Source organism: Procambarus clarkii, chromosome 72, assembly GCF_040958095.1.
Source record: "Procambarus clarkii isolate CNS0578487 chromosome 72, FALCON_Pclarkii_2.0, whole genome shotgun sequence".
Taxonomy (NCBI): Eukaryota; Metazoa; Arthropoda; class Malacostraca; order Decapoda; family Cambaridae; genus Procambarus; species Procambarus clarkii.
The window spans coordinates 15,632,600-15,650,442 of record NC_091221.1 but is presented as its reverse complement, the minus strand read 5'-3'; the positions used below and the strand labels follow the sequence as shown (position 1 = coordinate 15,650,442).

At 51.0% G+C, this 17,843-nt stretch overlaps 1 protein-coding gene across 1 annotated transcript in view; it reads right to left on the bottom strand.

The window, feature by feature from the left end:
- Positions 1-17,843, bottom strand: part of LOC123773774 (cholesterol transporter ABCA5) — a 567,017-nt gene that overhangs the window by 5,552 nt on the left and 543,622 nt on the right. The window contains exon 32 of the mRNA XM_045767705.2: positions 13,156-13,307. Coding sequence (XP_045623661.1) covers positions 13,156-13,307 — 152 coding nt within the window. The remainder of the gene's footprint in view (positions 1-13,155; positions 13,308-17,843) is intronic.

Here is a 17,843-nt window from a genome sequence, read left to right as displayed (position 1 = left end):
CTGGCAGGATGTGCCTGCAGGCTGGCAGGCAGGCTGGCAGGATATTCCTGCAGGCTGGCAGGCAAGCTGGCTGGCAGGATGTGCCTGCAGGCTGGCAGGCAAGCTGGCAGGCAGGCTGGCAGGATGTTCCTGCAGGCTGGCAGGCAAGCTGGCAGGCAGGCTGGCAGGATGTTCCTGCAGGCTGGCAGGCAAGCTGGCAGGATGTTCCTGCAGGCTGGCAGGATGTTCCTGCAGGCTGGCAGGATGTTCCTGCAGACTGGCAGGCAAGCTGGCAGGCAGGCTGGCAGGATGTTCCTGCAGGCTGGCAGGCAAGCTGGCAGGATGTTCCTGCAGGCTGGCAGGCAGGCTGGCAGGAAACATCCAGAGGATGTTTGCCAGACGTCTTAATAATCAGTTAGGAACAATTAAGGACTTTTATAAAGCGGATCAGGACTTCACTTATTGGTGAGTACAAACAAAACACGGTCGCATTTACGCTATGAACCTGTCGATTTTTTTCCCTAGAGTTTTTTCGTAAATTTTTTCGGAAAAATTTCTTTTTACATTTCTAGTTTATTTTTTCCCCTCTATTTCTCGTATACGAACTTACATGTTAACCGACGGGTCTCGTCCCCAAGGGGTTCGGAAACCAAGTGGTGCTCTGTATATATATATATATATATATATATATATATATATATATATATATATATATATATATATATATATATATATATATATATATATACATATTAGACCATGGCAACAGACAATCAATAGAGTTCTAGGCCTACCAGGGACCAGCACCAGAACCTGGCCCTCCTCAGAGAGGCACGAGGAGCAATGACCTACAGAGACCCCTGTGTAATTGGAAGCAGTCCAATTATAAAGCAGATGGTATGTCTGCCAGATGAGGCACCCAGAAAGGTAGGAATTCCAAAACAAACTACAGCTGGATAAAAACTGCAAACCAAATCCCTGGCAAGCAGATATGCGGACTGGCTGGAAGCCCACACCAGGCTAGAACCCGAAACTCTAAGAGATGAAGATGGACCATGACAACCCAAGTAAAGCATGTGAACCTGCGAGGTGCCAGATTCAAGCCGAATGGAAGGCAATGGAAGCAGTAAGCCTGAAGCCCTGCAACAAACCCGAGCCAGTCCCTGAACCCTGGATGAATGGCATGTGCCAATATGCGTACAGGAGGTCCAGATACACCATCCAAACATCCGGCTCCAAGAGAAGATGAACCTGGGACAGAGTAGTCATCCAAAAGGGGGGCAATAGAGTCAAGGGTTCAGACAGGACATGTCCAGAAAGAACCGCAGGTCCGCACAGTCCCGTTTAGGAACCGGAAACAGGCGTGAAATCCACCAGAGGGACGATTTCATTTTAAACACTCCCAAGCGAACCCACTGCAAGATGACCTGACACAGTGCCGGAGAAGAGGCCCGCCACACCAGCCCTGAATCTCCGAAATAGAAAGGCCACCCAATGCCACCGCAGGTTGCAAGAAACGACTTAAAACGTCTACAAATCGTGGGACCAGGAGTGGGCAAACAGCGTGAGCTTCTCCCCCCCATTGCCGCGTCAATGGGACGAGCCACGAAAAAGCCTACACCCCTTACGCGAAGCCGATCTATGAGCAGAGCGATCACTGCGTCGACCCGTCGTCGTTGGTTTCAAAGGCTGCGCCGGCACCAAAAATGGCACCACTAGCCTACTACAATGGGAGGAACCCCGAGCCCTGGCACGACTCTTCTGGGAAGACCCCCACGAGCCCCCCGGAGAACCAACAAGTAAGACATGGGACGACAACTCGAAGAAGCTGCCTGCAGATACTGCAAACAGCAAAGGACAAAAAGGCATAGACAACCTAAGAGCCAGGGTCCAAGCAGATTCCACGGATTGAGCGAGCACCGCCTGTCAGCACGGGCAGGAAAGAACAGAGACACCGCCTCCTGCAGGATCAGCACAAACAACTTCAACAAGGCAAACGATGCCCGCACCGCCGAGACCAGCATACTAGCCCCAGGATAAGCCCCGAGCGCCTCCATATCCTCCTCAATCCAGTATAAAGACAGTTTGAGAAATGAAAAAAAACACAAGACCGAAGCCAAATGGCCATGGGCAAGCAAATCATCAGCAACAAGGGCAGCCAAAAGGGCGGGAACCTGCACATGAAGCTGTACCAGGCCAACATCCCATGGAAGGGCAGGGGCAAACAAACACGCATTGAGGCACTCAAACTGGCCCGCTAGGTAAACCTGTACAGCCATAAGGGCCTTTTGCCACACAAGCGTGTGGGATCGACAGAACGTATGCCACATCCCCAAGGAAAAGACAGGACAGTGTGCCAAACAGGACAACTCCGGAACCTCGTAACACACCCAGTAAGGAAAAGAAGAACCGAAATCGAAAGAGGCAGGATCTGAGGTGTAGACTGAGGCGTAATCTGGGTCGCATAGGAGGTAAGATGCAATGGCCTCTCGCACCTGATGAGCAAGGATGCAAAGGAGACTGAAAACCTCCTGAAAGTAGGAACCGAAGTACCCAAGGGAACCCAGAACCGAACCCGGGGAGGGGCTGACACCATATCAAATTTGAACAAAGAAGGGGGGATAAGAAAATCTCACTCCCTGCAATAACAAGCCCCGCTCAGAGGGTACCAAAACCCAAGCGAAATCAAACAGGACCCAAGCCCCCCCACCCCAAGTCAGCCCCTCCCCCACCCCAGGGACCTCCACATCAAGACCCATGGCCGAGCTGTCCTCCAAACCCTCCACCTCAAAAGACAGAAGCCGCCGGGAAAGCTGGAACGATGGATGCCCACTGGTCAAACCCAGAAGCACCGGCTGGAGAAACAGGCTCAAATGCCTCTGTCTCCACACCGCATGGGGCATTCCCCAAAACTGCCTGAGTCTCACCACCAACTAAACCCTGCCCCCGACTCCGAAACCCTCAGACTTTTCAGAGCCGGAAGCAGGGGGGAGAGGAACAAGATGAACCACAGCAGGGAAAGGACAATGGGGCGCAGAAGAAACCAAAGTCAAGGCGACTAACACTCCCAAGTCTGGGTGCCTATAACCAAAACGGGGCAACCCCGGGGCATCTGGGTGAGCAACCAACCTAGCGAGCTGCAGCAACCTATAACATGCATTTACGCTGAAGCCGCCTGCACCCAAATATCATGATCAATGGACTGCGTGAAGTGGAATACATGCAAGCAACACCACTCACAGGACTCTGGGTTGAAGGTGTCACTGACCCAACAGGCAGCATGACGGAGGTAGAACAGGTGATTGTCACCCTCAGACAAGGGGATAGAGGTATCCTGAAACTCCCACAAAGTGGGATGGGACCCAGTGGAGTTTTTTTTCAGGGCCCCTCAGACTTTCTGCTAAGAGAAGCCCAGGCAAGGTACTGCTAACTGGCACCCCAAACCACCAGGCAAAACTACTAACAGCTGAACCCCGGGGACGTGTACACACAGGGACCTAGCAGAGGATGACCAATAATACAGAACAATAACAAGGATCAACAACACCAAGGGCAGACCATCCACCAGGCAGAAAACAAAAGGAAAAGAAAAACCCAGCACGAATACAATGTCACTAGGCGGAACAAAGTCGACCGCTGTCATATGGTGAAAACTAGCTGCACAGTACCTTGTGCCGCTACCAGTGATGAAGCTACCTCGTACCCAGAGGCAAACAAGGGTGCATGAAACACCCCAGCTGACTTCAACGGCAGGTAATTACTGAGCAGCAACAGACCACAGCAGAGGTAGATCCCGAGCGACTTGTAGAAGAGAATCCCAAGCCACAAGGGCAGTACTTATAGGGCACCTAGGGAAAAGAAACTTAGGTGCATGCAGCCTGAGTATTGGTGAAAATACTCCTGGCTCACACACCACCAACGGACAGGATCACACCACAAAGGCATAGCACTGAAACAAGTCTGGAGTCAGAGTCGTACGACCGCCAGGTTTCACATCAGCCACAGAACTAGGATCCGGATGCAGGTAGGAAGGGGGAACTAGATTAGATCACAACAGGGGAAAGAGAAGGGGGCGTGGAAGGAACCGAAACAACCAACACCCCCAAGCTCCAACACCAACCAAAATGGGGCAGCCTTGGGGCTTCTGGGGAGCAAACAACCGAGAACCGGCTAGCCGGCTCTCGGATAGCTTGGATAGCCGGCACGGAGGTCTAGTGAGCTCCTTTCCCCCCCTCCTGGGGAGGGGGGAGCTGTACAGATGGAAACGGGGTGACGGATGTGACGTCATTCTCGTTTGTTCGGTTTTCATTTGGGGAGTTCTGTTCAACAGTTCAGGTTTTGATAGCAATATTTTAACCAGATAGACGTTTGTTTTGGGGCGCTTACCTTTCTGGGTTCCTGACCCGGTTGATGGCAGGCACAGAATGCTTCCAACCACACGGGGGTTTCTATAGGCCATTGCTCCTTATGCTTCTCTCAGAGGGGCCAGGTTCTGGCTTGTGGTCCCCGGTAGGCCTAGAACTCTATTCACTTTGACTCATGCCTAGTTCTAATACATTCATATCAGCCCGGATAGCTCCAGGGAGCCAAAGGGGGCCCCCCCCCCAGAAAATCAGAATACATTTTATATTTCCTGTATAAGAAAACATTTTTTTAGAATGTATGACAGTTGTATTATAATACAACATCGTGACAATATATTGAACAGTATCAATGAAAAAATTGTGAAAAAATATGCCATTGACATTGTAAATAATGCCGCAAAAATAAATTCGCTGCAACTCTGGCTGCTTAAATGCCACACACGTTGCCCTGGGAACAAAACCTGCTTGAACGATCATTATCGGTGACGTCATCATCAAAGTTTTTGGCTCATTTACGTCTAGAAAAGTACGTCTAGAAAAGTACAATTAATTTAATTCCTCCCCCCCCCCCATGGTCAGGAAACACAAATGAAAACTTTTATAAGACAAAAAAACAATTATTTTTATATTTCATGGGCCTTGCAGGGTTTAAGGCTATTAACAGTATCGCCAGCGCCATGCGCGCTCAGCACACTTTGACGTCAAGGGGCCAATGGTGTGGGCGAGCGTGCGGCGACGCCTAAATGTCTATACTCATTTCAGTTTTCTCACCTTAATTCTTGTGCTATGTCGTTTGTTTTGGTATCATTGTGCTCGCAATTAAATTCCTTGCAGATGTATATGCATATAATGTCCAAAAGCCTGGCAAGACTCCCTGCATGAAAGCCTAAAGTTACCCATGAACGAGCACCAATTTTCACACCACAACCTAATGTATACTCGTTCAGTTTGATAACATCAGTTTTCCTGTTACATCGCTTGTTTTGGTATCAAATTGTTCACAATATAAAGGCGTGCATTTTAAAACTAGTCCCATAATAATAGCACAATAAATAGAACTTTAACAAATATTTTAAAATTTAAAATTTAGACCCAAAAACGTATTTATAATCTTTCAAGTGTTCTGACATCAAAGTTTTGTGTTACATCTTTCATTTTGTTATCGAATTGTGCGCATTTTAAAGGTGCTTATTTTGAAACTATCCCGAGGTCAATCGGATAAAAAATGAATTTTATACAAATATTTTTTATAGTGGACGCAAGTACTGTCCACAGCTGCGACTCAGGAGAAAAAAACCCAGCGTTGAATGTAATGAAACGCCATTTTCTGGGTGAGTTTCGGAGGCTCCCCGGAGCTATCCATGGCTGATAAGGATACCCTAACTATTTTGCATCAGTCGATGTGGGTGGAGTTCTAGGCCTACCGGGGACCACGAGCCAGAACCTGGCCCCCTCAGAGAGGCACGGGGAGCAATGGCCCATAGAAATGCACATGTGATTTGGAGCATTATATATCTGCCATCGACCGGGACAGGCACCCAGAAAGGTAAGCGCCACAAAACAAACCCCTATTCTGGTTAAACAACAAAAATCGACAAACGAGTGGACAGAACTCCCCCAGGAAAATGAACTAACAAGCATGATGTCACGCGAGCCGTGCTGCATGTCTGCGCAGCTCCCCCCTCCCCGGGAGGGGGAAGGGGGAGCCCCAGACCCCCGCGCCGGCAATCCCCGCCCCCAGTTCAGAGGCTGGATATCAAAACCGTGAAAAACCCGCCGACCGGAGGGCGGGAGGGTGCCGGGGAGCCTCTGGGACTCACCCAGAAAATGGCGTTTCATTACATTCAATGCTGGTTTTCTGGGGGGAGCCCCTATGGCTCCCCAGAGCTACCTCACCAAAGACTACCTAAAAAACTAGGGGACATACCCGGGAGGCGGTCGGAGAATCACTCCACAACACGAAGTCGAGACAACAACCCAAGGTATAGCATTCGCCAGAAAAAAGGGAGAACGGCCGCAGACAAATAAAACCTATGATCACGACAATAGAAGCCAACAACCACTGCGCCTGAGAAGAGCAAGAATCTCTGCCACACGACCCCCAGAGGCGAATGCCAACACAAAAAGAGAACCGAGGCAAAGCAAACCTGACCCCAAGGAGCCACAACCACCAAAGAGAAGAAAAACAGGAGAGCACCCTGTCCAAAGACCAGGACGACACAGACAGTGCATAAGCAGGCCGGAGGTGTAACAACGCACGATACAACCTGCGAAACGGCGCAGAAGGAATATCGATACCGAAAGCTAGCAGCAGAAACCAAGGTGCCAGACCCAGGAACGGCCCCAAGCGCCTCTACATCCTCCGCAAGCCAATCCTATGACAGCCCCAGGAGCGAAAAGAAAACGCAGGACCAAAACGAAAATGCCACAAGTGTGCAAGACCACCTCCACAAATGCAGTTGACAGGGAAGGAACTCGCATAAGGAGCCGCCCCGCACCAACATCCCGCAGAAGGGCAGGAGCGAAAAGACTCATGAGGAGGAGCAAAATCGCTCCCAGGAAAACTAGGAACGCCGAGACAGTGTGAAGAGAAGAGATATTCACAAAAGAACAAAAAGGCCAACACCCAGAAGCTGCTGGGAAGAGGACCCACAAGCCCTAGAAAGGACCGGAGGGAAGCTCAACCGAATGACAACAGACGCACCAGAAATCGGGAAGGAGCAAAACAGTCCCGAACCTTCAAGAACAAAAAGAAGCAAACACAAAGGACGAAGGCCCCAAAACCCCGTCGCACCCGAGACCAAAAGTCATGCAGAAACCCCAAGAAGAGGGGGACATGACGGAAGAAGGCCCGTCCTGGAAAAAGGGGCGAAGATCGTAAGAAAGCAACCACCGACAGGACGGCAACAACGGGTACAACGGACAAGGAAACCAAGCCCAGGGAGGGGCCGACGCCCACAAAGCACGTGCGGAGAGGGGGAATGGAAAACCCCACACTACAAAACTGCAAGTCCCCCCCAAAGGGTTAGAAACACCCCGGCGGTGACCAACGGGGCCTGATGCCTCTCACGTGAGCCTCACCCCAGCCCCGGGAACCCTCCCTGCAGGCCCCGGGGCCGAGCTGTCCCTTCAAAGCCCCAGCATCAAGAAAACCCCGGGACAGCCATGATAAACACGAAGGAAGGGAGCCCACTAGGCTCTGGAACTTGAACCGAAACCGGAGGATAGGCGAGGGGCGAGATGAAGACCCCAAGCTCATCCCCAGCCAGCACAATGAGGCGAGGACAAGACAGTGAAACCAAGGAACATGGAAAAACCAGGCCCAGCACAGCAAGACCGGCAAGGAAGGAGAGCCCCAGAGGGAGCAAGGAAGGGGCGAACATAATGCCACAACCAACCCCGACACGCAGCTGCAGTACCAAAACCGCAGCAAAACGTCACCACACTTCCCGAGGAAGCGACAGAGAAGATAGATAAATCGTACACGAGTGGCACACAAGGGGACATAGGCGGAAACCGAGCACCAAACTGAGCCACAGGGACGGTAGAAGAAACGTGTGCAGTGTAACAGGCAATCAAAGGAACACATTAGGCAGCCCAACATGGGCTGACCCCATACACAGCCCCAAGAGCAGAGATGAGAGTGCCCAAGAAGCACAGAATCCGCCCGACAGGCAAACGACAGGGGAGAGGCGGAAACAAAGAGCCAGAACCCAACCTGCAAACACAAGGAGGCAAACACAAAACCTCCGACACAGGAAAACTTACTACCCAACAGGCACCCCCACCGTTGCACTGCGGAACAAGGTGGAGGCGGGGGCCCCAAACTCAAGCAAGGTTAGACAAGCATAGGAGAGGGGCAGGAGGAGTACAGGCAGGAACCGCCTCTGAAGGGACAAGAGGCCACCCGCAGACACCCGTGAACCGAGGAAGGAATCAGGTGGAGAGAACAAGAGCTGCCCAGTATGGGCTAATAGCCCTGCAGTAAGCACCTCGGGCGATACGGTCCACGTTCTCAAGTACGTATGTACACCCATTCCTATTCCCAAAAACAAAAACAGTGTCAGGACGAAGGAGACGCCAAAACCGCACCAACTCACCTGCAGAACATAGGCCCTGAAGGGCCATGACGCAAGCGTTTGAGTCCATATCCGCCAGAGGAGGCCAGTGCGCCCATGCTGGAGAGGAGGAGGGGAGCAGCGAAAGAGGTTCCCCACCCTAGAACGCAGGGAAAAACCCTCATGAATTCCACACAGCGGCACCCCAGAACACCCCCAAAGCAACGGGGCACGGATGGGAATAAGAAAAGAGCGAGAGGCGAAGCCCCTCAAGAGAAGTGGAGCAGAACATGTGTGCACACCGCCCGGAACCAAAACAAACTCCCACGGCGCATGCGCAGGACGCGAAAGAAAGTAGCCCAACCAGGCGCGAAGGAGCCCAACAAGGCGAGAAGTAGCCCAATAAAGCGAGAAGTAGCCCAACAAGGCGAGAAGTAGCCCAATAAAGCGAGAAGTAGCCCAACAAGGCGAGAAGTAGCCCAACCGGCTACAAGGAGCCCAAACGGTCACAAAGGAGCCCAAACAGCCACAAAGGAGCCCAAACGGCTACAAGGAGCCCAAACGGCCACAAAGGAGCCCAAACGGCCACAAAGGAGCCCAAACGGCTACAAAGGAGCCCAAATGGCGACAAGGAGCCCAAACGGCGACAAGGAGCCCAAACGGCTACAAGGAGCCCAACCTGTCCAGAACAGAAGGAACCAGGATGGAGGCAAACTCCGGGACACGCAGGAGGAAGCCGCAAAGGCCAACTGCACCGCAGGCGAAAAGATGTGGTTAGCCGAAAACCACCTGAAGACGGAACCGAAGAAACCACAGGGACACGGAACCGAACCCGGGGAGGAGCAGAACCCAAGCCCAAATCGTACGCAGAGGGGGGAAAGAAAACCCCACTCCTCGTAACAGTAAGCCCCGCTCAGAAGGGCGGAAATCCAGGCGGGGCGCAATGGAGCCCAAGGCCCAAGGCCGCTCCTCCCCAACCCCAGGAGCCTCTGCACCAGGCCCCAGGGCCGAGTCGACCTCCAAAGCCCCGGCCTCAAGGAAAAGCCGGGGCAGCCGAGAGAGCTGAAAGAGAAGGGGGCCCACTGGTCAAAACCCCGGAGCATCGGCCGGAGGAACAGACTCGAATACCTCCACAGCTAGGGGCCTCGTAGCCTGGTGGATAGCGTGCAGGACTCGCAATTCTGTGGCGCGGGTTCGATTCCCGCACGAGGCAGAAACAAAATGGGCAAAGTTTCTTTCACCCTGAATGCCCCTGTTACCTAGCAGTAAATAGGTACCTGGGAGTTAGTCAGCTGTCACGGGCTGCTTCCTGGGGGTGGAGGCCTGGTCGAGGACCGGGCCGCGGGGACACTAAAGCCCCGAAATCATCTCAAGATAACCCCGGACGGGGCAACCCCCGAAACTGCCCAAGTCTCAGAACCTCTAACCCCGCCCTGACCTCGAAGCCTGCAGATGCGTAGGGGCCGGAAGCAGGAGGGGGGAAAAACAAGGGCGTGGAAGGAACCAAGGCCGAAGCGACCAAAACCACCCAAGTCTGGGTCCCAACACAAGCGGGGCAGCATCGGGGCGTCCGGGGAAGCGACAAACCAGAGCGCGTTGCAACATCCTACCGTGCAACGCGCGAGCTGTCTGCATCCATGGGAATTCATCAGCAGACTGGGTGAATGGAGTCACGAACAAGCAACAACGCTCGCAGGACTCAAGGGTCGAATGTGTCACCAACCCAACAGGCAGCATAACGGAGGCAAAAACAAGGAGAGTCACCCTGAGACAAAGGGACAGAGAAACCCTCAACTCGCCCAAAGCGAGAGGGGGACGCAAGGGTCTCCACTATCGGACCCGAGAGCCCCCGGGGGGTTTCCCAGGGCCCCTAGACTGGGTCTGCTAAGGGTTATCCCAGGAAGGGTACTGCTAATCGGCGCCCCAAACTACCAAGCACACTGCTAAAGCTGAACCCACGGGATGTGTCCACTCGCGAGGGCAGAGCAGGGGGTGCCACCACACAAACAAACCTAATATAAGGGGGGGGGGGGGGTGGGGGGGAATGCAAGGAAGACCCCCCTACCAGGCAAAAACAAAAATAAAAGAAAAACCACACAAGTGGACAACGTACCCAGAGGGAACAGAGCCGGCCGCTGTCATAGGTGAAAACTAGCTACGCAGTACCCTGCGCCCCACCAGTGCGATAACTACCACTTACCCCAAGGTAAACAAGGGAGTGAAACCCCCAAACCCTCGGGGCGGCCAAACGCCAAGCAGCGAAAAGCCAACAGAGGTAGACCCAAGGTCACTTGTGGAAGGCAACCCCAAGCCCCAAGGGCGATACTTACAGGGCACTCAGGGAAGGTGACCCTAAGCACATGCAGCCCGAGTACCTGAGAATACTACTCCCAGCTCACACGACCACCGTAAGAGCAGCACTGCAAACAAGTCACAGCACTGAGACAAGACTGGAGCTGGAGCCACACGACCGTGCATGATCCCATCAGCCGAGGAACTGAGGCGGGGATCGCCGGCGTGGGGGTCTGGGGCTTCCCCTTCCCCCTCCCGGGGAGGGGGGAGCTGTGCAGACATGCGGCGCGGCTCGCGTGACGTCATGCTTGTTAGTTCGTTTTCCTGGGGGAGTTCTGTCCACTCGTTTGTCGATTTTTATTGTTTAACCAGAATAGGGGTTTGTTTTGTGGCGCTTACCTTTCTGGGTGCCTGTCCCGGTCGATGGCAGATATATAATGCTCCAAATCACATGTGCATTTCTATGGGCCATTGCTCCCCGTGCCTCTCTGAGGGGGCCAGGTTCTGGCTCGTGGTCCCCGGTAGGCCTAGAACTCCACCCACATCGACTGATGCAAAATAGTTAGGGTATCCATATCAGCCATGGATAGCTCCGGGGAGCCGTAGGGGCCCCCCCCCAGAAAAATACGTAAAAAGGGGCATTCATAAGCCGAGGTGTCACTGTACAGTATATGTAAATGATCTCCCAGAGGGAATAGACTCATTCCTCTCAATGTTTGCTGATGCAAAAATTATGAGGAGGATTAAGACAGAGGAGGAGAGTATGAGGCTGCAAGATGACCTAGACAAGCTGAAGGAATGGTCCAACAAATGACTACTAAAGTTCAACTGAAATAAATGTAAGGTAATGAAACTAGGTGGAAGAAATAAAAGGGTAGACACGGGATACTGAATGGGAGATAAAGTCCTTCACAAAACTGAGAGAGAGAGAGAATCTTTGTTTTTTCATGGGAGAGTTCTATTGCTCCTTTTGCACATAGGTTGCAAATTTTCACCAGATTGTGGTCTGTTTGTTTCGCCTATCTTTCTGGGGTGTTTCTCAATTCGATGGCAATTAAGACATACTTTAAATGTAAAGTGCTCAAAGGTCATTGCTCCCTGCACCTCTTTGAGGGATCCAGGTTCTGGCTTGTGGTTCCTGGTAGGCATAAGGACTCACGTGACTGATGGCCCCAAACTAATATAGCACATATCAGTTCGGATAACGTCAGGGAGCCGACAGAGCTCCCCAAAGAAATTCATTAAAGTAAATCTGAAATGGCTCGAAAAAGTGTTATCACTGAGAAATTGCTTTCACACAGATGCAATGTAGCCAGCACCGGGGTAAATTAACTTCTGAAATTAACACTTTCGCCCGGGCATGACGCAGCATTGCGTCATCCGTTTACTGGCGGTAATACCGGGGATGACGCAGCATTGCGTCATCCACTTTAAATAATCGCCAAAAAACAGGTTTTTATCCGATTTTTTTGGGACTGGTTTTAAAATGCGCGCCGATGTCTTCCCATTTTCTTTGTTGAGCCTCGTGGCCCTCAGGCGGCTTGGCACACGCCGTGGGCCCATTGCTTTCGCTCCACTGTTGTGACCAATGTTGCCTCCCCTCGCATCTCAAACGTGTGAACATTTTGGCTATTTTCCGTGGCTATATTTCTTACTGCGGCTTTAGAAACTATCTATGCTTACTCCACGATGGATAGTGATCATGAACAAAGCCCTTTCAGGAAGAAAATTGCGAAAGAAAGGCTTGAAAAGAGAGGGAATTGGGAGTGTAGCTGGAAGGCGTCTGAGCGCTCACTCGCGGCTAACGAGTGGCCCGTCTTCAACTCGTCGGCGGTTGGAGCGTGACCAGGTTTTATATTTTATATGCTAATGTTCCTCTAGAGAATTCTATTGCGAACCCATTGAGACCAAAATGAAAGACCTAGGACAAAAATTGAGGTGACCAGAGTGAAAATAGTGAAAACATTTTATCGCGTTTGCGCGCTCCTGGGTAACTCGTTCGCACTTTCTCTGTTTGCTGCGGGTAATTAGCCGGGCTTTTGGAGTTTATATGCATTTAGTGCTGTAGAGAATTCTATTGCGAACACAATGATACCAAATTTAATCTCGTAGGACGAGAATTAAGGTGACAAAGTTGAAGAGAGTATACACTTTTCAGAATTTACGCGCGCTCCCGTGACACCCTGGGTCCCATATCGCACTATTGAGGGGTGGCGGGCGGGGTGAGCAAAAGTGTTAACTTGTAATATTTCAATGCTATAAAATAATTATCACACAGGGCACAATGCACACACATATACACAATGCACAATATTGATACAAGTTAATTTTCGCAAAAGTGTTGCTGCATGATTCATTGAGACACATTATATGATGTCATAAACCTTATGGCCATGGTTGCTTCAAACAAACATGGAGGCACAAATGTTACATGAATTGGACATATAAATTAAAGGTCTTACTCTTCTCCAGCATTTCAAAACAATTTGCCAAACTTGAGATATCATGTTGGGGCACTTTATAGGTGAGATGTTCTTCAAACTGTTCATCTAAGACTGCATTAGGGAATGTCTGCTTAACCATGGTACATACTTCTTCCATCATGCTGGTTGACCTGAAGAAGAATTCAAATTACATCACAAAGAAATTAATTTTTTTTCATAACAGTATACAATGAAAGCATTTATTTGTTATTAAATTTTCTTTCACTCAAGATTGTTACCACTTTGCCTGGCCAATAACTCACAATGCATCTGCACATCAATACAGTCAGTCTGGGTGAGAATGCACACTGCGTCCCAAATTAAAATATTTGTAAAAATTCCTTTTTTTCCAATCATTAGGGGATTTGTTTCAAAAAGAGTGCCAACGTCTTCCCATTTTCTGTGATGGCCCATGTGGCATAATGGCACCACCACCCATGCAGTAAGCCTATTATTATTGTGTTCCTGCTCGTGACCACTGCGGCCTCCCAACGTGCAAAAAACCAGCGTTGAATGTAATGAAACACCATTTTCTGGGTGAGTCCCGGAGGCTCCCCAGAGCTATCCAGGCTGAATGGATATGTATAACTTTCTGGCATCAGTCAAAGTGCTAGGAGTTCTTGCCTACTGGGGACCACGAGCCAGAACCTGGCCCCCTCAGAGAGGCACGAGGAGCAATGGCCTATAGAAACCCCTTGTGATTGGGAGCATTCTATGTCTGCCATCGACCAGGACAGGCACCCAGAAAGGTAGGCACGCCAAAACAAACCCCTATTCTGAAAAATTATTGCTACCAAAAGCCAAACGAGTGGACAGAGCTCCCCAAACAAAATTATCAAACTAGCATGACGTCATCACGTTGCCGCACCACCGTCTGCGCAACCCCCCCTCCCCGAGAGGGGGAAAGGGGAGCCCCAGACCCTCCACGCCGGCGATCCAACTGGCAGTTCTTAGGCTGGATGTCAAAATACGCGAAAAACCCCGCCAACCGGAGGGAGGGAGGGATGCCGGGGAGCCTCCGGGACTCACCCAGAAAATGATGTTTCATTACATTCAACGCTGGTTTTCTGGGGAGAGCCCCGTCGGCTCCCCGGAGCTACCTCACGACAGATAAGTCAAACAGGGAAGGAACCGGGAGGCGGATACCACACGTCCTAACAGAACAACCAAAACCAGAGACAAAACAAAGACCAAAACGAGAAGAAAAAGACCACCCAGGCCAATGACCAGGACGGCACCAAAACTCAAGAGCAGGCCAGAAGGGAACAACGCCCAGGACAGCAATTGGAACGGAGCAGAAGGAACCGCAACACTGAACGCAAGCAGGAGCAGCCCTGCCAGCACCACCCAATATGAGGTGACAGGACAATCCCAGACGACGGTCCCAGAACAACCCCGAAGGGAAGACAAGCCAACCCTATCAAAGACCGAAGGATCCTTTGCAGTGATAGGAAAACCGGAAAGACCGCCAGGAAAACCACACACCGCCCCGAGATGAAACATGCAGGTGGGAGACCAATAACGAACCCACCAGTGCCGACACAAACGACGAGAAACTAACACCACGAGCGAAAGCGCAAAACGCGAATCGAAAAACAGTAACCCCACAACCCAAAGGAGCAACATAACCAGCTTTAGCAGGGAAGAATGATGCACGCATCCCCGAGGCACCCAAGAGGAGAACCACCCAGGACGTGAACCGCAGGAAAGCAACCACACCCGGTCCGGAAAAGGAACAAAGAAAAACTGGAACCAGGACCGGAACCCAGCAAACCTGGTTCCAAGGAAAGGAACCAGGAAGGCAGGAGCAGCAGACCGAAAAGTAATGCACACGACCAACCACAAAATGTGTAGAGGAGCACGTACATACCCGAGGGACCTCATGGACAGCAGGGTGCAGTCAGGCACCGAAGATAGGCAAGGAAAGTGTCCAGACAGGGAAAAGACCCAGAGGTCAACAACAAAAACAAAAGCACCGAAACGCGGGGCAGAGCCCCACAGGACAACAAAGAACAAAAGATGGACAAAAAGGCACTAAAGACACATGCAAACCCTCCAAACACACACCGAAACTACGACGTTGGTACAACGTTCGAACAAGTTTTAACACCTCCTAACCAGTTATAACAACCAATATAACAAGTTGTAACAACGTTCAAATACGTCATAAACACGTTAAGCCAAGATGTAACAACTCTATTATAAGTTGTAACAAGCGGAAAATAGAGACAGTTTCGGTTTGTGTTTCCAGGGAAGTGACCAAACACACCACACCAAACACCCCAGGTAGGAGCCATCGACGCAATCCCGCAAAGCGGGGAAGAGTAAACAAGGATGGAACAGTGAACAAGGGTGGCGGAGGGAGTAGAGTATCCCAATAAGATACTCACCCCAAATGTATGAGCCTAACGAGAGAAGCAAAGCTCTACGTAGCACCAATGTTGGAACTCAAACCGTTCCGTATGGCCAAGGAAAATTCCTGCCAACCTTGGAGAATGGTGAGGCGTCGCCCAAGCATATAACCAGCAGAGAAGCGAATAAGAACTAGTCTACCTGCAAGTGTGGTCGAGAACCGACATGCGAGACACCGTACCGACACTTCAGGGCGCCCAACCCGCACCATTGCTCGCCAAATATCACCCACAACTAATGTATACGCAACAAAAGATAGGTAGTTTCAGTGTTTGTGTCTATTGACACAAATCTTCACAAAACAATAGAAACGGGGATAGAGCCACACGCCAACCCTGCGGCACATTGTGAGTACGAAACAATGGGCATAAAAGGGATAAGCGCAGAATCAGGAAGGACCGAAGAAATGACCGGCATGGGAACAGGCCCGGTACGTGATTCTCAGAACCAATCACCACGTAACGCGGTGGTGGGGCCCCATGAATGGTGCAAGGGCGGGTTGGACATGTATGTGAGTGGGAATGGGTGGTAAGAAACAGTAGCTGCCTTGCACAGGTCAATAGGCCTGCAGCAGTTCCTCTGTACTGATGTCCGTATGGTCGTACGCACAAGGGGACACAGGAGGAAGTGAGCACCCAAAGGAGCCACAGACACTAAAAGAACCTGACCAATGTCAGAGGGGAAAGGAAGCGAAATGTACCAAGAAGCCATGTGGAAGACAACAACCACAGGAGCAAAAGTAGAGAAGACAGAGCCCAGGAGGCTCAGGAAACTGCACAACCGTCAACTGACAGGAGGCGGGGCCCAAGAGCCAGAGCTCAACCCCTGCAAGCACAACAAGGCAAGCACCCCACCAAAAGTGAGAAGCAGCACGAGGCCCACAGAAGCGCCAGGCATGACAACCTCACCTGCAGAGCAGACACACGACCGTGCCACAACATAGGCGAGCCAAGTAACATACCAGGAGCAGCGCTAAAGGAGTGCCGGAAAGCCATGCATACGCGAGGCAGTAGGCATAGTATGTACCATTACCTGAATAAAATGCGGAAGCCGAAGGAGAATTACGGCCAGAGGCGCACGCCCTGCAGAAGATGGAGCAGTACTGAGGGGGAGGAGGCGGCGCCACGCCAAACCAACCCCCACCAAGAAGCAGAGGAAGAACGAAGTGACACCCCAGATATAAATCCAAAACACCCTCAGCATCCAGAGGGCCACGACTGGAGGGAGACACGAGCAAGAAGCCGTAGAAAACCATGAGAAACGACGCGAACACACGAGCATACCGCCCGTAAACAAAACGCACACCACGGCCCCAACACACGAGGTACGAAATGTACCACCAGGAGGCGTGGCTCGTACACCAGGCGGACACACAGATCGTACACACAACGTACAGACACATTGGAAACACACATCGTACAAACACCAGGAAGGCGTGCGGAACGAAGGCGAAGAACGCCGAAACTGGAAGTAGAGACGACGCTAAAACAAAACAAGGCAAAAATGAAGCAAAAGTAAACATATGATGGACGGGAACCAACAAGGCCGACAAAAGACCCGAGGGAAACCACATAAAAAATCAACAGATGTTCCAACAATATTGGAAGGTACGAAGAGACTCGCAAACCAACGAGAACCACCCCTGACCAAGGAAGCAGTCTCCGTGGTGTAGTGGTAAGACACTCGCCTGGCGTTCCGCGAGCGCTATGTCATGGGTTCGTATCCTGGCCGGGGAGGATTTACTGGGCGCAATTCCTTAACTGTAGCCTCTGTTTAACGCAACAGTAAAATGTGTACTTGGATGAAAAAAACGATTCTTCGCGGCAGGGGATCGTATTCCAGGGACCATAGGATTAAGGACTTGCCCGAAACGCTACGCGTACTAGTGGCTGTACAAGAATGTAACAACTCTTGTATATATCTCAAAAAAAAAAAAAAAAAAAAAAAAAAAAAAAAAAAAAAAAAGGAACATGCAGGGACAACGATACGAAGCGGTTTAGGCACTATGTACTAGGTCAATATATAAATCCATCAATGTTTGTTTCACACCTTGTATGGATGTACCTTACCTGAATACAGTTGATTTTTTTTTTTCCGAGAGCAGTATCGCGACGTAAGAGCGAAAAGGTTAAGGAAAAGGGGGTGAAACACACTCCCAGGAACGACGGGACCGACGAACCCGAAGGAACGTGGAACCGAACCCAGGGAGGGGTATATCTGAAAACAACAGGAACACAGAGGGAAGGAACAACCCC